General features: G+C 36.4%; 1 protein-coding gene across 2 annotated transcripts in view; it reads left to right on the forward strand.

Moving 5' to 3' along the window:
• hdac9b (histone deacetylase 9b) overlaps window positions 1-21,080 on the forward strand; it is a 54,877-nt gene that overhangs the window by 28,151 nt on the left and 5,646 nt on the right. For both annotated transcript variants that reach the window (XM_079445617.1, XM_079445616.1), the window contains 8 exons: window positions 6,040-6,281; window positions 6,393-6,543; window positions 7,372-7,483; window positions 8,587-8,708; window positions 14,818-14,949; window positions 15,888-16,003; window positions 18,302-18,424; window positions 19,824-20,019. In XM_079445617.1, the coding sequence (XP_079301743.1) occupies window positions 6,040-6,281; window positions 6,393-6,543; window positions 7,372-7,483; window positions 8,587-8,708; window positions 14,818-14,949; window positions 15,888-16,003; window positions 18,302-18,424; window positions 19,824-20,019 (1,194 nt within the window). The remainder of the gene's footprint in view (window positions 1-6,039; window positions 6,282-6,392; window positions 6,544-7,371; window positions 7,484-8,586; window positions 8,709-14,817; window positions 14,950-15,887; window positions 16,004-18,301; window positions 18,425-19,823; window positions 20,020-21,080) is intronic.

The raw sequence follows: 21,080 nt of genomic DNA on the forward strand, positions 1-21,080 counted from the left end.
AATAAAAAACCGTGAATCTTGATAATTAGTGACAATTAATTGATTAGTGCAGTTTTTAATATATTTCTGAATAAAATAAATGACTGTTCATGCATTATCTTGTTGTTTTTATATGTAGCCTTTCACAATGGCTCCAGGCTATTTTATTTTTTAAAAATGAGTTTATGCTAATGACAGTGATGAGCAAATAATGTGATCATGCGGTTTATGGAGAACTATAAAGTAGAAAATTGAACCTTTTGTTGGGCTGATATTACAAATGTATTATTCATTATAACAAGTGGAATGACTCTCTCGCTGGTGTTTAATGTCAGGGCTGTGATTACACTTGTTGTTGGATGGAAAAATTAGTTTTTACACACATTTTCAAGATTTATTTTATTGCAATAAATAACTTAGAGAGAGAGAGAGAGAGATAGATAGATACACACACACACACACACATATACATATGAAAAATGTTGTGTTTATATATTTTTTTAAATCAAATTTTTAAACTATAGGAAGCTATTTTCTATTCTTATTTTTAAAAATATATTTTTAAAATTTATAATTTTATTAAAATTGTATATCAGGAAAATTAAGTCTAATATGTTTGCTTTACATATATTTACTTATAATTTTCAATGCATTTTCCCCCCTGTATTTAATAATGCATCCAAAAATAAACCCGAAAACACATTTTTTTGCTGAAAGGGATGATCTGGATTCCCCCTGTCCTGTTTTTGCTGTGAGGAATATGCTTCTACTTAAAAATACAGCAGCGTTTCCTGTTTTAGACACGCCTGCAGCCCAGAATAACATCAGCCGTAATGAGCACTCAGTCACCGCAGCATATGCAGCCAAAAAAGCATCACTGTTTTTGCTAAGAAACACCGTATCTCCTCCAAATATAAAAAAACTGTTACTGACAACAGAGGTTAAAAAATAGAATTCAATTTAGCTGTGCCGGAGGCTAATTTATAGGGCACCTGATTATTTTGCAGCTTGTTATCTGTACACCGTATATAAACGATGTACCAGCCTCACTGCAGAAAAGGTTAACTTACGCAGCATTTGAAGCATACTAAAACATGAGAATATTTATGCTCTTTTTTTATACATAACATTAAAAAAGTCATGAACTCTATAATTTAATTTAGCTATTCAACATTGCACTGACTCTATCAAGCCTATTTATACTAAAAATAATTTTCATTTTAAATTAAAAGGTATCACATTATTGTGTGAGACATTTCTTCCAATACAGACTGTCATGAATGCATAGACGCTTAATTAAGAGTTTAATTTAGTACCTTTTTCACTTAACAGTGTGTGGGAGGTTTGCTTTTATGGCTGTATGCAGCACTACAAACTCAAGGCTTTGATCATCTCAGTAATCAACAGTAATGAGAAACATCAGTCTATGAGAAATGCATTGCTCAAGGGATTATGGGAAATGTAGTACAGCAGATGAGTCACCATATCCCTGTGGGGAAAGGGAGCCGCTTGGACACGGGGCAGGATGCTTGTCATCCCTTCCTGCTAAAAATAAAACGGGGTGTTTGCGGTCTTCGAACTTGTGTTTACTGATTCAGTGCCACATCTTCACCACCATTCTCATCTCATGTCATGTCATGGGGGGGGGGGGGGGGATAGCAGAGCAATAGCTTACATAAATTTGACAGAGTGCTCTTATTTTTGCCCGAGTTAAAATTACCAGATGCCTCCACATGTTTGACAGTCTTTCACACATTCCCTATATTAAGAGTGTGCTCAGAAAAGCAGTTATATTTAGCCCAGTTACTGCTGTTTGCGATTCTCTTTTCAGCTCAACTGGCATCAACAGCTCTTCTTGGCTTCATTACACATAATGTTCTTGCAAAGGCTCGAGGCCAAAACACGAAGTGTGAGTGTGTTTTGTCTCATAACATTGATTTAGTGCTGATGTCAGGTGATGCAAAAATGGCCCACGTCCCACTGTAGTCTCAACAAGTGCCTTGTTAACATAATTAAGTGGCGGGACTGTCGAAAAACATGAACGTCATTGTGGTTCTATAGCATCCAACCTGTTGTTTCATTTAGTCAACAATGTATTATGAAAGCTAAGTGGACTGAAGCAATATAGTTCTTATCAAATGATGGAATCGGTTGACGTTTGGTGCAGTTAGTGGTTTTCACACATTTTATGTGCTAAATATGAGTACGTGAATACAGTACTAAAACACAGGCAAAGTTTTATGCAGTGCAACACAGTCAGGATGACCAATGCAGTGACTTTCCCGAATGACAGGGTTGCCAGGTTTTCAAAACAAAACCCACCCAATTGCTACTCAAAACTAGCCCAAAACTAGCCCAATCTCGTTTCAAGGGGGGGTTCACCAGTAAAAATCGTGCTCCGGGGAGGGTAAAATACATGTTTTTCACATTCCAGGGGCTAAATTTCACATTATTGGGGGCGCTTCAATCCACGGATATGAAAAACAACCCGCGGGAAAACTGCGGATTTGGCAACATTGAATAGTGAATCAAAAACTTTCAGGGCAACCACTGTAGTCTGATTCACGAACGAACGACTCTTATGAGTAACCAGTGTAGTCTGGTTCAGGGTAACCAGTGTAGTCTGATTCACAAACCAATGACTCTTAAGTAGGTTCTTTGTAGTGAAGCAGAAACTTTCTGGGCAAGCAGTGTGTAGTCTGATTCAGGAATTAATGACTCTTATGAGTTGGTTCTTTTTAGTGAATCAAAACATTCAGAGCAACCAGCGCAGTCTGATTCATGAATGAATGATTCCTACGAGTCAGTTTTTCGTAGTGAATCAAGAACTTTCAGGGCAACCAGTCTAGTCTGCTTCGCAAACAAATGATACTTATTAGTTGATTCTTTGTTGTGGATCAAATACAGACTGTGACTGGTTGTTCATATGACAGTGTGTACTTAAAGATACACATTATGTGTTTTTTTGGTAATATTTAAAAAAAAGAAATACATGAATGAAATACTTGCATTTTTTGTGTGTGTTTAGAATTGTTGTTCAATTAAAGCCAATTATTTGATTGTATTAATGCCGCCTCTAAAAAAAGCAGCATAAAAAGTGTAAAATCACCTTTTGCAGGAACTGATTTAAACTCGTTAATGAAATGATCTCATAATTTTGGAAGTTTCCCCAAATATTTATTCTTAAAAGGTATTAAAAGACTTGTTAATGGAAGTGTTAAGGACCCAGAACTGTGAAAAGGAATCAAAAAAGTAAATCTTTCCAGTTACCATCCTTAAACCCTATAGTTCACATTAGAAGAAGCCTTTTGACCTTTGATGACGTCAACGCTTCTCTTTCCAACAATGTGTCGCAAATGATGTCATGCTGTCTGGAACAAGGTTAAGTTGTGTTATCCAGAGGGCCATTTGGTCTAACCTGGTCATTCTTAATCTTCAAACCGTCTGCTACCAGTTGAGTTGGGAGGTGTGAGTGGGTTGACCTGAGGTTTCTTTGCCGAGAGCTCGGCTGGATGGTCGGATCAAAGTGTATCTTTTTAATGACGGTAGTGGGGAGGGAAAGCAGGGAAACATAAGATAAATGAGATATCATCGTGGCGAGCGCTCGAAGCCAGCAGGTGTTTCTGAGGCTATTTTTAGCTCCATTAGGGCAGCGAGCCCAATGCCTGTGACTCATTGTTGAAGCTCATTGGCTGACTCCATGAGTGCTGTAAGAACACAGGCTGCTCTTTGTAAAGAGCTCTCTCAAGTCAGAATTGATATTCCCCCCATCATTCCAGGAAGCTAAGGGTCATCTGTTTGCCTCACTAGTGAGAGCTGTCCTGTCGCTTCAAAGTCAGCTCTCTTCCGAGAAGTGCCGTCACGTCAACAAACCAAGGTGAATTTTTGCTAAACACCCAGAAGCTGGACCTGGCAGCATAGCCGGCGTGCATCAGTGTCGACAGAAAGAGGGAGAGTTTGTATGTGTGTGTGTATGTTTCTGTCTTATATAAGGGATGATATAATATCCATGGGTGCTCTCGGGGAGGAGACACCACACAGCGCAGTTCAATATCTGCAGGAAGAGGAGTCATTATGATGTCGCCAGCGTTGCCATGGCAGCCAGTTTGGGTGGTGGATTGGGTGTGGGTTTTGTCATAGTCTAAGATTGCACCACTTGCTTTTATGTTGCTATTTATAATCAGCGGTTGCGCATGCAGACATTTTTGATGATGGCGGAGAACATTATGTTCAACCAAACAGGCACACAAATGCTTTACCATTAATGTGTGAATTGCTGTGTGTGTCACAGTAAGTGCCTTGCTATGGCAACTCATTAGGGGAATATTCTAGGCTTAAGAGACACTGGTTCATGGATAGAATTCGTGGTTTAAAGGCTTTGCCTCTGTGTGTGTGTGTGTGTGTGTGTGTGAGAGAGCATGTAACAGGTGGTGGTGCGTTATGCCAATAACAAGATTTTTTAGGATTAAAGTTACATAGCTAATAAATCTAGTCTCTTTAAATCATATCTATCTATCTGTCTGTCTATCTGTCTACAGTATCTATCATCGTTCTGTCTTTCTATCACTCTATCATTGTTGTTCTATCATTTTGTCGTTCTGTTGTTCTATGAATTGTTCAATCTTTCTATTGTTCTGATATTCTATATATCCATCCATCCAGCAAGCCATCATTATGTCTGTCATTTTGTCTGTCGTTCACAATATAAAATATTTTGAAGATTGTTTAAAAAAATTTTTTATCCCCATAATGAAAAATAGTAGGATCCAAACAATAACTTCAGACCCAATAACTTTCAGCTTGGATGAAAAAGAAAATATTCATATTAGTCTTTTCAAAATGTTTTCTTTTATGCTTGGCATCAGAAATAGAGTGATACAGGTTTGGAACAGCAAAAACTTTTAATAGAAATTACATTACTGTACCTGAAAGCATGACCAAATCAATATTCTCAGTTATTGATTCTGTTTATCAGCCATTAAGGCTATGTACTAAAGCGCTCATTAAAAATTAGCCAACTAATCCATCATGCTGACTAAGAGGAAAAACCATTTGACTTAATCATGTTTCCAGACACTTACTTACTCAGTTAACCTTAAAGTTACTTGATTTTTGTTTGGGACTTCCTGTCGTTACATCATCCCCAATTGTGTAACAACCACTGTGTGCTTTCCCTCAATGAGAAATTGACTGGACCATAAGTATATCCTGACCCGCTGTTCTTTAAACTTCTTTGTCTTTCTTCTCCACACCCATAGATCATTCTGTACGTAAGTGCCATGTCTTCGTAATTGGTTTTCGTCATGCAGAAGAGTCACAGTCTCTTATGATGAGCGTCTCCTCTTATCCCCTTTCCGAGGGACTGTCCTCCAGGCTTGCTATTGATTTTCACTGTCTCTCGGATATATATAGTTCTTGGGGCCTTGGGGATGCCCTCTGCTTTTTGTACCCGCTGTATTACTTGTAATGAGGCACAGCTTGAAGACTACAGCAGCAATTGTACATAATGGTGAAGGTGTGATGATGGCTCTAAGGAGGGAGGATGGTGGGGGAATAAGAGGCAGGAACACAAACATCACAACCTTCTGAACAACAAACTGCAGCACTGCAGTCTCTATACTGACCAGAGGTGTCTGTAGAACACACTGGACCAAACCATGGCTAGTAATAACCTTCAGAATTGCACATGGAATGCTGGCTGGGATTCTTATATAGACATTATACTGCAGAGTTGTTTCTACTGTATCTCTGCTGTATCAGAGAAGCTCATATGGGGCCATACTTAGAAACATTTGATGGAGGGAGGAGGGAGGGGCGACATGCATTTTTGACAATGCATGTTGGTTGTACCCTATGACTTTGTTGGTTGCACCACATGACTTTGATTTGATGGACTCAAGTTTTTTCAATATTAACAATTTCAAAACCAAAGATATTCATATACTCAAATATGTATAACTGATCGTTTAAATATCTCTGAATAATTAATAATAATAAACCATCAAAATGTATTAAAGACTTTTGTACTAAATCCTTCTATTCTCCTTCTTTGTTTCTCAGTGGACATTAAGCCAGAGATTCCACTGGCTCTTGATCCGGGCTCCCCACTGGACCTACGTACAGACGTTAGGATGCAGAGCTCTCCTTCAGATCCCACTGTGTGGGAAAGACAACTTCAACAAGAGCTGCTCCTCATTCAGAAACAGCAGCAGATTCAGAAACAGTTACTTATCAGTGAGTTCCAGAAGCAGCACGAGAACCTGGTTCGCCAGCATCAAGCCCAGATACAGGAGCATTTGAAGGTACTAACACAACCCTGTTGACGTACTGAGCTGATACAACACAAAAATCAAGAAGTGCAACCGTACAGTCCAACTAGATGAGTAAAGTTATAATAAACATCTGCCTCTCAGTTGCAGCAGGAGCTACTTTCTATGAAGCAACAACAGGAGCAGCTGGAGAAAGAGAGGAAACTAGAGCTCCAGAGTCAGGAGAGAGAACTGGAGAGACATCGCCGTGAACAACAAGTCCTGGTCCTCCGCAACAGAGAGAAGAGCAGAGAGAGTAAGAGCTCATCATCACGCTCACCCACACAACACTCAAACACTCCACAACCTGTCTGTACCTAATGCCATCAAAATGTCATCAGTCAAATGACACATTTATATGACGTCTGCTTCTTTTCCATGTTCACTTGAGAAGGTGTTGAACAACACAGGATGAAATTTACCAGGTGGTGTAGCCTAGTCAGCTAGATCTGGGCTGGAAAACTGTTTATAATTTCATAATTAAAAAAAACAAAAACTAATGCACCCATTAGAATAGATTTAGTTTTTGATAGCTCCCTTTTCAGTAGGAAGACATAATTCCTTAATTTTGTCTTTTGATTTTTAATAAGAAATATGACATAATATAAACACCCCTGACAGGTTTCATACAAATTACTCATAAATAAATCATGTAGAATGTCAATTTTGCACAAAGTTTTATTTAACAGCCTTCAAGAATGCTTCACTGCTGTTGTCCAGAAGAGGGGGATATTCCTTTTGTTTAAAGGTGCTCAAAAATGTTTCACCGGTGATGTTACAGAGGCATCTGAACTGGAGCTTTTGAGAGGAGCGTGTGGGTGAATGTGTAGGAGAGAGATGCTATTGTTTGAGGCCGATCCTGCTGTGTCTGGGAGTGGCAGTAATACAGTCATTTCTCTGACCTTGAAATGAAGCCAAACTCTGGAAACAAACATTCTTTCTGTTTACAGTGACTGTCTCACGCTAACCACAGAATGTTAGTCGAGCTCTGTTAGGAATGTTTCAGTTTTATTGTATCTAAATATGATTTGAATCAACCCCAAGATGCTCATAATTTCTGTTTGTGCGTCTCCTGGTCTGACAGGTGCAGTGGCCAGCACTGAGGTCAAGCAGAAACTCCAAGAGTTTCTGTTGAGTAAATCCACCAAAGACGGTACAACCAATGGGATCCCCCAGAGCTCCAAACTGTGGTACACGTAAGTAACCTTCACATACCTCAAATACCTTAAAACATTTGCTGTTCTAAAAGAGCTGGATTTTGTTTTCAGACTTTTCATTTTAAATTAATTTAAATTTAAAAACTATTTAAAAACTAGTGCTGTCAAACGATTAATCGCGATTAATCGCATCCAAAATAAAATGCATATATATAAAAAGACACACAAATACAGCATATATTTTCAAAATATTTACATGTATTTGCATGTATATATTTATAATCATATAAATTATATATATATATATATATATATATATATATATATATATATATATATACATGCAAGTGTGTGTATTTATATATACATAATAAATATACACAGTACACACACATATATTATGTAACAAAAACTTTTATTTTGGATGTGATTAATCGCAATTAATCGTTTGACAGCACTATTAAAAACGTAACATCTTAATAGATAAATCAAAATATTATTCACTATGTTTGTAAAGTTTGGGGTCAGTAAAATATGTCAAAAATACAGTAAAAATTTAAAATACCAGTTTTTTATTTGCATATGTTTAAAAATATAATTTATTCATGTTACGGCAAAGCTGAATTTTCAGCATCATTACTTTAGTGTCACATGATTTTTCAGAAATGATTTTTCAGAAATCATACTAATATGCTGATTTGATGCTCAAGAAACATTTCTTATTATCATCATTGTCAAAAACAGTTGTGTTGCTTAATATACATTATTTTCCGGATTATTTAATGAACATTGTGTTTAAAAGAACAGCATTTATTTAACATATCTTTGTAACATAATAAATATGTTTAGTCACTTTTTATGAATATAATGCATCCTTGCTGAATAAAAGTATTAATTTCTTTTCTTTTTTTAAAAATCTTATTTACTCCAATCTTTTGAATGATTGTGTATTTAAATGCTGTAAAATAAAAAACCGGAGGAACATTTGAAACTTTCCAAGGTAATAAAATGTAGGTGATTTGAACTAATAATCAGTAATGTGATACTAAGTTGGATAGTACTAGAGCACAGAAAAGCTGTCAACTGTATTTATGACTGTGAGGTAAGTTCAGGAGTTCAGTTTGCATCTTCTTTCTGTTCAGGGCCTCCCATCACACCTCTCTGGAGCAAAGTTCACCTCCTTTGGGAGGAGCATCCTCCTCCTGCAAGATCTCCCTGCTCTCCCCACAAGACTCCCGGGACGACTTTCCTCTGAGGAAGACAGGTAGGTTTCTAAAAGTCGGCCTCTCAAAACTGTCACAAAAAGACGTTACTCACACCATCGTTAAGCAATATCACTATAATGTGTGTTGCATTCATGAGACATATTACAAATTATATTTAATTCCTGTTTTATTGCTTTATGAAACATGGGAGGTGGGGTTATGACTCAAAAGTCTTTTTCCCAGTATTACATGATCCCTTGAGAGATGACGCATAGGCTCAGATTTGCATTATTTCAGGGATAGTTTAATGAAGAGTGGATTTCCACAGTAGGATTTCTTTTCCTGTGAGAATGCTATAGAACCACAAAGTATATAAGGTATATAATTTTCAGCTATATAAGAGGCTTTAATTATTTCAAAAATTTCACAGAAAACACCACAGGTTTGTTGACTCAGTGCTGGAAGGAGTCTCGTAGGAAGTCAGTATTAATGTGAGTTATGACTCCCACTTGGCTGGCCAGTCATGAGTTCTTGCAAAGGCCGAACTGTTCATAACTGTGCTGTTAAGTCGCGGAAATTACATTACATTCCTTCCCCTTTGTGTCCCTTTGAATTATGACGGTAAACAATTATACCTGCTTAAATTCTTTACCATATGGCTTGGCATGTTGTGTATTTACATAATTTAGGGATCAGGCAAGTGAGGTTTAATCCTAAATTATGCGGACTGTGTCTGCCAAATGTAAACTAATCTAAAGTAATTATCTGGGTTGTTCTGTTCAAATAAGCACTTTATAGACACATGAAAGAGACGGGTTTATTGTCTTAGCTTTTGAACAGTAACCTCCCAGTTTCAGCATCAATTTCTGCTTCGCTCCACTGAAACCAGCCAATATCCTGAGAACTAAAAGAAACGGAAGGTTCTGGAATCCAAACAGCCTGCTGAGAAAGCAATGGCTGTCCCAAGCAAAAAAAAAAGAGAGAGAGAGAGAGGCCTGAGCTGTTGCTCTTAGGAAAACTTATAAATATGAACTGCTTTGGTCCCTATCCCACAGTATTAAGATCAACGATATATGGTGTGACCATAATAAAGAAAACAAAAAATCTTGTTGGAAACATTCATTTCAGATTTTTAGAAATGCGTCATTGTGTTCATGTTGGATTCATACAGTTTTGAAAACTTTTTTAAGAAAAGTTTACATTTAATGACCCTAAAAATGTCATGCGGTGTAACTATCAAATAATAATTTATAGACTAAATTTGATTATATTTGAATACACGTGAGTGTCAAAATTATTTAAAAAATATTTTTAAATATAAAAACGTTTTTTTAAATTAATTCATAGATATAATAATTTTATATGATATTTTACTAACCTTGCCTTGTTAAAAAAGAAACAAATATGTTATATTTTAAGAAACCTTGACACAAAATATCTGATATTTTAAGAGACCTTGACACACGCTGTGATATAGCTTCCTCATTTTTTTCCTCTGTTTCAATTTAGTTGCACCACATGACTTTAGGCGATAATTTTTAGTTGACATTTAAAAAATAATATGCTTTGAACAGCTTTACTCTCTCTAAGAAATAATAATAAAATTATGCCAAAATATCTTAATTTTTTCAATTATAATTTTTTCTTTATTCATCGTTGTAGAACTTATTTAAGCAACAAACTTTTGGAATAAACCATTTAAGTTTATTTAGTTCATCAATATGCACCAGATAACCAAATAAGTGTTGGTTAATAAGTGGAACTACTCATCTTTAAGTGTGTTAATCTTATCCATTGCCTAAAGCTTTTAAAACCTATATCCTTGGATTCCAAACTCTATATGTGGTCAAACCCATGCAAGGTCCCTTCCACCTCTTCCTGTCTGTCTCAATTAGAGTCCCCTCAAAGTAGGCACGCAACAGGAGCCACACAAAGATGCTGGTTGTTCCACGTCTTGGATTTCATCTGAGATGCTTGATGGGCATATGTCAAGAGGTTAGGTTAGCGCTGTGGGGAGAACTAACCAAAACAAGGCAAATTTAGTGAGTGCTACAGGAACTGACACTTTTTTTTAAAGAGCTAAGAGTAGACCTTAGCACTGTATCATCTGCAGAACTCAGTGTGGCTTTGGTTTGATCACACTGTTCTCGACTGAAGTTGTCAAAGACAAACAAGCCATTTATCTCCAAAGCATCACATGTTTGTTTACTCGCCACGTATCTTCTGTATGTCGAGTTCTGGACCAGAAAAGATCCGTGTGGCGGCACGGGACACTGCTGCGGCCAGGAATAGTCCAGCTTATCGAAGAGAAGGAAAAACCTTCTTAGTCTTGACCCACATACCAAACATGTGGAGCAGGTGCAGCTGAGATGAGAGGGATCTGAGTTTTGGGCCCTCAGACCAGGCTTGCTTTATTATGTCACGCCATTTTTCCCCACTGGATATGAAGGGATGGGGGAAGGGAAAAAAAGAAAAATGAACCGAGATGAAGTAATATGGTTTGCAAGGGCAGTATTGTTGCATCACATAGTCCTCGTCTCCTTGGTAAACCGGTGTTTGTATTTTTACTAATGAGAGAAAAAGTAACAGATAGGCGGCAGGCAGGATCAGGTGTGTGCAAATACACATTGCCTTTAGAAAATTTGACTAAGCTATTCTTAAAAAAATTGCTCAAAATTTAAGAAAGCACTGATATTGAAATGTCTGACTGATTAATGGACAATATTGTAAATATAAATTACTTTGTGTGTTTGTGTGTATACAGATGATGATGTCATCTGTAATCTTAAAATAATGAATATAAAATTTAGAATATTTATATATAATAAATAATTTATTTATATTGTATCAGTGTAAATATTTGTCAATATTTATCCTGATAAATAAAACAAATTTGCACATATAATCTCATTAACAATGTATTGCCTATACAGTGGAATTAGTGTGAATTGCTAAAATTTACTAGTCATAGATATTTCTTACCAGTCATGTTTTGCATTATTTTATGTTAAAAATACAGTATATATTTGTCCTTATGTCAGTTGAATTTCCTTGTCTAATTTCACTTTCATTTTTGTTTTTGTAGTAATTTTGTTGTGTTTTTGTTTTTTATTTTATAGTATTTTTATGTCATATGGATTTATTAATTTTATTTATTGCTTTTAGTTTTAGTTTACTACTGTAATTTAATCTAAATGAAAATGATGTTGCTAAAGTTTTTTATATTTTATGTCAAGTAACAATATATATATAAATTTTAATAGATTTAGTTCCATTTAACAATAATAATCCTGTCTCTTACCACTTACATCACTGAACATCTCTGAATATTGAATATTTAATATTTAAGCCATGCATTAAGTTACCATAATTAACAACAAGCAACTGTGTTTTATTTATTTAGCCATTTTTACTTTATTTGCTGAGTGCTAATTATTGACCATGGTTAGCACATCTTAAAGATATGATCTTTTTGGGTCACTTTGCACATACATATACACTCTTCACACTTGTCAGACACATGCTAAGCCACACAACTCTGAAGGGAACTTTGTCTTTGGGTTGAGACAACACAATAAATAGACCTCAGCAGTGTGTGCCCTCCAGCGCTGCTTTCAAATGTAATAATATGATTGATTTATGGACCTGTTAAGTCTTTGCCTCATACATATTCTTGTTTGACTTGGCCTCTGGTTCCAGGCCGTGTGTCAGTGTGAGGACAAATCAAGCAGGTGTCGGGCCTGTTGCTCTGCTGTTTTTGTGGAGTAGAGTGATGTGTTCTCCCATGGCATCACGATCACAGCCTCCTACTAAACCCACCAACAATCGCTCATCCACCTCCACAGCAATAGGGTAGCGTTCCCGTGGTGACAGGCTGTAGCGCTGAATAAAAATAGAAGGCAATCAGGACGGTGTGGGGTGCAAGGCGGATCGGAGAGGGCTCCCTGCAGTTCGCTCTTAGCCCACTCCACTAGCGGGATTTACATCCCATTAGTGCGCTGCTGGATGGGAGCAGACAGTCCTGCCTCTGCTTCTGAAGAGGCCTGAAATAGCAGCCCAGCCTGCGGTCCAGTTCTCTCCCTCTCGTCCTCTCCTCTGAGATTACTGCTTACAGCTGTGTCTTCCCATGACTCCCACTTCTCATACTATAACTCATCCTATATAATCATATCCATTTGGTCAGTTGTCTATCTATCTATCTATCTATCTATCTATCTATCTATCTATCTATCTATCTATCTATCTATCTATCTATCTATCTATCTATCTATCTATCTATCTATCTATCTATCTATCTATCTATCTATCTATCATCTATCTGTTGTTTGTTTGCCAGTGTATGTCCAGTTTAGCTTGTGAAGCAAAACCAGTAGAGAACCACTGATCTAGATTATAACTTGCACACACTAGATGGTAGTGTTACTATTGCACAATGGGGAACTGAGGGGAAAAAAAATCTAACAATGCTCATAATAACGAGACTGATTTTCGGTATTTTTGGCTGCAAGTTGTAATGTGGGTGTTTCCCAAAGGGAGGCACTGGATGCGGGTGGTTGGCTTACTCACTCGCTTCCCATCAGAGAGTTGTTTAGAAACACTTGCCTGTACATTACAGTCATATAAACAGACTCGTCTCCATATTTCAACAAAATTTAAATGATGACAAAATACTCCATAGGATTTATTTGATATAATTATGTAAATGTCTTCTTCACTTCCAGTCTTTGTCTTTTTTTTGCACATTATGCATGAATATGTTTTTGCATAGACAGGGTGTGGCGTGGTGCATTCACTCACCAAAACATCTGTTACCACCAAATTTGTCTGGTAATTTATTTACTACAATACAGAGACTAACTATAAAAACCCCTCTACAGCTAAACACTGCTAAAGTCTTGAGTGCATATAAAATATGTAGTTGACTTCATAAAATATCTGTAGATTGAATTATTTGGAGTTGCTATTATTCTAGTATTAATACATTTATAATTTTAATAATATCATGGAAATTAATGTAATAATTTATTTAGATTATCATGTATCTGTTAAAAAATGAATACAGTAAAAATAGTAGTATTGTGATATACTATTACAGTTTAAATGGTTCTCTATTTTTAATATATTTTAAAATTTTATAATAAAAACATTTTAATAAGTTGACATTATTTAATCAATTTTGTTATTATTATTAATGTTGAAAAGGAATTTGCAGCTTATTATTTTTGTGGAAGATTACTTTTTCAGGTTTCTTTGAGCAAAATAACATTTATTTGAAATCGAAATCTTGTGTAACATTATTAATGTTTACTTTCCTTTTCAGTCAGTTTAATGTGTCTTTGCTGAATAAAAGTAGAATTTCTGTTAATAAAAGATTTTACTGATCCTAAATGTTAATTTCTATTAGTGCTGTCAAACGATTAGTCGCATTCAAAATAAAAGTTTTTGTTTACATAATATATGTGTGTGTACTGTGTATATTTATTATGTATATAAATACACACACAGTATATATTCTGAAAATATTTACATGTTTACATTTATATTCATATAATTTATATTATATATAAATATATTTAATATATGAAAAATATATACATATATTAAATATATTTTTCTGAAATGTATACATGCATGTGTTTGTATTTATATATACATCATAAATATACACAGTACACACACATATTATGTAAAGAAAAACTTATTTTGGATGCGATTAATCGCGATTAATCGTTTGACAGCACTAATTTATATACAAATTATATTTTTTTTAAATATATTTTATATATAATATAATATAGTCTAAAAATGTATTCTTTCTTATTTTTCTGAACATAATTTTTTTCATAGTGTATGGTCAGACTGGCTCTTTTTTTTTTTTTTTCTTACTTAAAGCCTTTGTTGCTCAGGCTAATTTCCTCCAGATGATGAGGAAACTCTGATCTTTTAAAACAACCTGCAAATGCCCACAGATCTAATCATAGTCCTATAACATCACAGTACAGGAATGCTACTGCACAACAATGTGGATTCCTCTCTCCTACTTTCTGACATGCATAGCTACAAATGCATCAAAACATTTCCATAACAACGCTTGGCTAGAAAAGTTTAGACTAAACAGTTGAGATGCTGAATATTTGATTAACATGTGTTATTATGCTTTCTCTCTAGTGTCAGAGCCCAATCTGAAGGTGCGGTCCAGGTTAAAGCAGAAGGTTGCAGAGAGGAGAAGCAGCCCGCTTCTTAGGAGGAAGGAAGGGAGCATCATGACACCCTTCAAAAAGAGAGCCCTGGAGCTTCTGGGTAGGAGTGCCATCCCATAATGCATCTTAAAATTAGACAACACACCTGGGGCATAAACAATAAGACCTCCTACCGGTTGGCTGTTCGCTGGTGGTTTCTCTCCAGTAATCACAGCAGCCGTCCGCTGTCTGTGCAGCTCAGTGTGCTGATGTTGTTATGTAACAGCTGCTCTGGCAGGTGTCATCCAGAGGACCATCTAGTGCGGTTTTGAGCCTTGGACGGTTGAATGATTTTTCCATGGTGTTGCAGTCACTTGTGTTTATTTTTAATGTATCAGTGGCAGCAGTTGGTGGTTGGTTTTGGAAACAAGGAGGCAAGATTGTCATCCATTAAATCCTATGTAAATGTGCCAGATATGACATCATCCTGTTGCTGATTAACTCAAAAAATATGCAGATAGATCAGTCAATGGAATGATGTTCATTTTCTTTTGGTTAGATCTATTGGTTTATTTTAAAAGATATAACAATTGCAATATATATACATAGAATTTTTTAAAATACATTTCTGAATTCAAATTCATTTTGATATTACTAGGAGGGGGGGGGGGGGGGGGGGGGGGGCAAATCAGAAGTAACAGGGTGTACAGAAGCAGCAACTGTCCTGTCATCATAATGAAGAAAAAAACATGACATTTTTGAAGCAAAAGGATTACATTTTAAAAAACATGATTTTATTAATATTGTTTCGTAAAAAAAAAAAAAAAAAGTGAAGCAGGAAGTAACACATGGAATTATTAGCTGAGCTAGTTTTTTTTTCTTTTTGACAAGATAAAGTTAGTTATAATGTTAGGAATTAATACTGCATGATTTATTGTATGCGAGTGTGTGGGTATTAGATATGACAGTATGAAGGATTTATAGATCTATGATTTATATAATATAGTACCAATAATGTCTATTCTTACACTTATGTCTGTTTAATTGAATCTTCCCCAGAATCCACAGCCAGCAGCAGTGCACCAGGATCGGGGCCCAGTTCACCAAACGGGGCCTGCAGTGCCTTGGGGGCTGAAAACGGACCCTCCTCGCTACCAGTCACCACACGTACTGAGGTACTTACATTAAACATGTTTTATTACAGGTACACAGGTCTATTAACAGTTAAGCTTTCTCACAGCAGTTTCATCAAAGCTTTCCTGAAAGATTAAAACCTGTACGACTAAAAGAAAAGTTGATGGCCACCAGGCCGCACCCATAAATTTCCTCGACACAAGCCCAGCCTGTCCTTGTGCAGCTATAAAAACATAAGTCTGTCTCTACAGCCTGTGACCTGCTTGTCCGTCTCAGTCCAATGAAAATGGCTCCCAGCACGGACAATAAAGCGTCAGTTCACTTCCTCCCACAAACTCCTGCTCTGTACCGCTAACCTTTACTGGCATAGCTATGTGGTTTTCTTTGCCTGAAGCTCTCGTAAAGCTCAGGGCAAGAAAGAGTAGATCAGATAAAAAGCTTAAAATAAAGTTACAGACAGGGCTCACCTATGGATATTCTTACTGCCAGCCTTCAGAATAGTGTGCAGGTTCCAGGTTCAGCACATCTTAAGCTCAATCGACTTTATATTATATATAAATCACCACAAAACTCCCCTATTCTTTAGAAAAGTGTTGGTTTACAGTGAGGCATTAAGAATGGAAGTGAAAGTCACCAATTTGTAAATGTTAAAATACGCAATGTTTCACCATTATAGGCACAAGACGTAACAAACAAACAAATAAATAAGAACATTAATTGTATTGTGATGAAAACGCTTACTAACTTTTTCTGTGTAAAGTTATATTCAGTTTTATTTCATTGTCATGACAGCATAAGGACTAAACCCCTAATATGACCATAAAGTTTAAAGATAATAACATTACCTTTCAAATTATACACAGGTTTAACAAAACAACTAACTTCACATTTTTTTATTTTAAATAGTCCAAAAATTGGCCTCAATCAATTCCATTACAACCTTAATTTTTGCTTTTTTCTAAAGAAAACTAAGAACAAGCCAGAAATATATTTGTGGTAATCAACATAACACCACAATACTGACAATTAGAGCTGGAAAATTAATCGAAATTAAACCTAAAGTGATGTTATCAAATTGATAGGCTGCGATTTTAAGTAAAAAAGTATGCACTCCGTGAAGCACTGTGTTCATTTACACGCGAGCAGCTCATGGTGCAGTGTTTCCAGTATCTTATGGTGAAATTTATAATAGTAAGTTTTTTTTCATTTCATTTTTCATTTAATTGTAAAGCCCTACAAACAAGCTTTTTTTTTTAAATATCATATCATCCCAATTAACCATGGGTTTACTACAAATAAAACCAAAAAAAACATGGTTACAGTAGTTCAACTATGTCCATAACCATGGTTCAATTTACTATGTTTATGGTATTTTTAGTAAAATTGTGGTTATACAAATGGTAATCTATACACCTGAGCGTAACTTGTATTAAACGCAAAATATTCCTATAGGAACATGGAGGGGTTTTCCCTTTTGCCGATGTTCATTAGCTCCCTCTGACTCACTTCCTGGTGTCTTCACGGCTTGGTTCCTCCGGGTCCCTGTGGACTTTGCTCACAAAGAGGTGTATTCTGGGCAATTGTGACATGTCTCTGTGAAGCCTCAGCTTAGCAGCTGTGTTATTCTTCAACACCACTGTTTACACTCCCATGGACCTCCAATGCAATAGCCGACAAGGAATGCTTATTGCGCTGCGATCCAGGGTCGAGGTGGTGGGTGGTTGAGCTTAATTGATCCACCAGCCGCTGGTAGCCAAAGACACGTTAACAACACAAACACGCCCGATCGCTATTGTATTGACATAAGCTTGATGTCTCATGGATTGCACCGGTGCTACCCGCAGACACCGCGCCAGTTTCGAAAGCCAGCCGTGTTTGTGATCCCTTACATTGGGTATCTTCTTTCAGAGGGAACTGGTCCCCTGGGTCAAATAAGGCCGGATATCCACATACAGGTCAGTGAATAGGCAGGAGGGATTGGAGGGTAAACAGTACAGCCCCTCTGCCACATGCTGATGGGCCGCACCACTGGGTGGAGGAAGTACAGTCGAAAACTGATCAGCAGTGAGACTGTTTTTACTCTGATACAGTTCAGTTTGAAAAATGATAGCAAATGGGATACGATTCTGCGTTTGTGGACTTCTCCGTGGCCTTGGTTTTACGTCCTCCAGTTGAGCTCATACAGCTCCGCTGTGGCAGGAACAAAACCGTCATTCGTTTTAGTACATTAAAGTTTATTGTTCTGTTGCTGTTGCTCTTTCCAATGGTCCATAGTGGGATTTCAAAATATCTTTCTTTCTCTCTCCCTCCCTCCCTTCCTCCCTCTTTTTCCATCACAGCGGTGGCCGTCACAGCCGAGGTTATTAGGGACTGAAAGCTCAATGTCTATGTTAAATCTCTATACGTCTCCATCGCTGCCCAATATCTCCCTGGGTTTCACGGCTGCCTTTTCTCCCATCAGTGTAAGTCAAATAATAACATGCATCTTTCATAACTTCCTCTTCCTGTTCACACCAAGTCTGGATTTTGGGCATGAACAACATGACACAATGCTTCTCAATGAACTCTGTAACACTCAAACAGACTGCAATGAGTATATATGTATATTCAGGCATTAAGGCTTTTCAAAAGATTGATGACACTTAAGTGCGAAACCACATATATAATATTTTACAATTTTAGTAAAAAAAAAAGAAATATTTAAATAATTTAAATATTTAAATATTTTGCTGATTCTTTTTTATAAAATATAATATATGTCTCTATATCAATATTAAAAACATATTAATATATTTATGCAGTATAGTGTGTATATATATAATATTTTATATTTACATAAGCGTTCACTGTTAATTAATGAATTAATTAATAATATAGTAGTGTTATGTGATATTTCTTCTGCTTGTGTGATATTGTTCATTTACCAGTCAAACATTTGGAATTATGAAGATGTTTTAATGTTTTTGAAAGAAATCTCTTAAACTAAGAGTATAATTTATGAATATATTTCTTATGTACACGTATGTACGTGTGTATATATAAACATTTATATATTATATTAATATATATTCTATATATCATATTTAAACTTACATTTAAATATGATATATAGAATTCCATATTGTATTAAGTGTGAATAGTTTTGGTACAATATATAATGTGAATATTTTATATTCTAATATTATTTAGTTGTCACTCTTGGAGTAAATTGTCACTCGACTATAAGGTATAATCAGGACATTATTATAGAAAAATCACATTTTTAATTTATGTTTCTTTTGTATTCCAATTTAGAGTCACCAAGACTGATTTAATTCTAATGAATTTGATGTGGATGTTTACACTGATAAATGAGGGGAAATGTAGTTTATGGCCTTGGCTCAGCTGCATATTGCTTTGACTGTTGAAAGACTAGCCATCACTGGCTGACTGGATGATATGTGTAGCCTCGGGGGGCTGGCCTTTGACCTTGGGGTATTTTATAGGCCTTAGATAAATATTGTGTTTAAGTGTCTGGTGTAGGTTGCACTCCAACCCTTCCCAGTCACCTCATCCATTACTGTTGTTTAAAGTCCAGCCAAACCAGAATAATCAAGTGTAGCTCCAAATAATATTTAATCTAGAGTTAATTTGCAGTTTAAATAGTTTATTGCTCCCTACCTCGAAGAATAAATAAACAAGAATACATTGGTAAACATATATTTGGCTATAAGAGACTTCTTGATCTGAACAATACAAGACCATTCCACATAGTCCCTTATTTATCAGGGTACATATCGAGGTTTCAATCAGTTAATTCAATACTTTTGCAACTGTACCAATTGAAATGAATAGACAATATCTTCTTCTGTCACCTCTCAGGCTGCTTTAGGACTTCAGGACAAGCATGTTGAGGGTGGTGGTGTATCAGCGGTCATTCAAGGTTTGCCCACCCAACTTCTGGGTCCAGTGCCCCTGTCTGTTCCAATGGAGAGCAAAGTGAGCAGCAGCCACCAAGCTCTCCTCCAGCACCTCCTCCAGAAAGAGCAACTCCGCCACCAAAAGATCCTCTCTACTGGTGAGAACATCAGAGCTTCGATATATCCAAAGTTCTGTCATGAATCTCTAGATGGTACAGTCCCATAGGTATAACTCAATCTGGCATAATGACATCATCACAAGGAGCAGCTGATTGGTTCTTTGGTTGGTTCAGCAGCCAATGAGCTTTCTACTCAATTTTCAAATACACAGCTAGTGTTTGCTCTAGCAGTTGCAGTGCGATTTAGAAACCCTCCACCTTCCCCAGCTCCACTTGTATAGATCTGCTACTGGGTGATTCATGTATGCTATATATGGGGTTTATTCATATATGTTATTTGTATTACTTACATGCTCACAGCAGCATGTTGTGGATATACTGACAGTAGCAAGTCAGTACTTGCTATGCCACAGCAGCAGCTTAGCAGATCTAATCCGCCTAGACCAAACACACAAAAATTGTGATGTACATTACCATGCCAAACCCTCTAAGAGTTGTCATGACAGAAATAAGATTCTTACAGAATACTTAAGATTCAGCAGAATAGAATTTGTTTTCAACTGGATAGACTACATCTTTTTTCACAGCTTTCACTTCGCATTGTTAAGTTACAAGTACATTTCCCCATGGAGTAACATGGGGTTAAGTGCCTTGCTCAACAGTGCAATATTGGTTGCTCAAGATTGTCCCTTGTGGCGTTTGAACATGTAACCTTTCACTGTGTGGCCTTTTTTAGTTTTTAAATGGATAGTTCACCCACAAATTGTGTAATTTGCTCACCCTCATGGTGTCCCAAACCCATATGACTTTTTTCTTTCATTCTTCAATGAAATGAATGGGGACTAGATACTTGAAGCTTCAAAAAGGCAACATAAAGGGATCAAAGTCTTCTGAAGTCATGCGATAGCTTTGTATGACGAACATACTGCTGAAACCTGGGCTGCGTTTCCCAAAAGCATCGTAAGCCTCAGCTCCATTGGTGGCAATAGGTCTACAATGTTTTACGATGTAATAGGCTTACGATGCTTTTGGGAAACAAAGCCTTGGTCATTGAGACTGAAGGCTTGAATACACAAAATGGCTTTTCAAATCTGAACAGA

Source organism: Barbus barbus (genome assembly GCF_936440315.1).
Source record: "Barbus barbus genome assembly, chromosome: 21".
Taxonomy (NCBI): domain Eukaryota; kingdom Metazoa; phylum Chordata; class Actinopteri; order Cypriniformes; family Cyprinidae; genus Barbus; species Barbus barbus.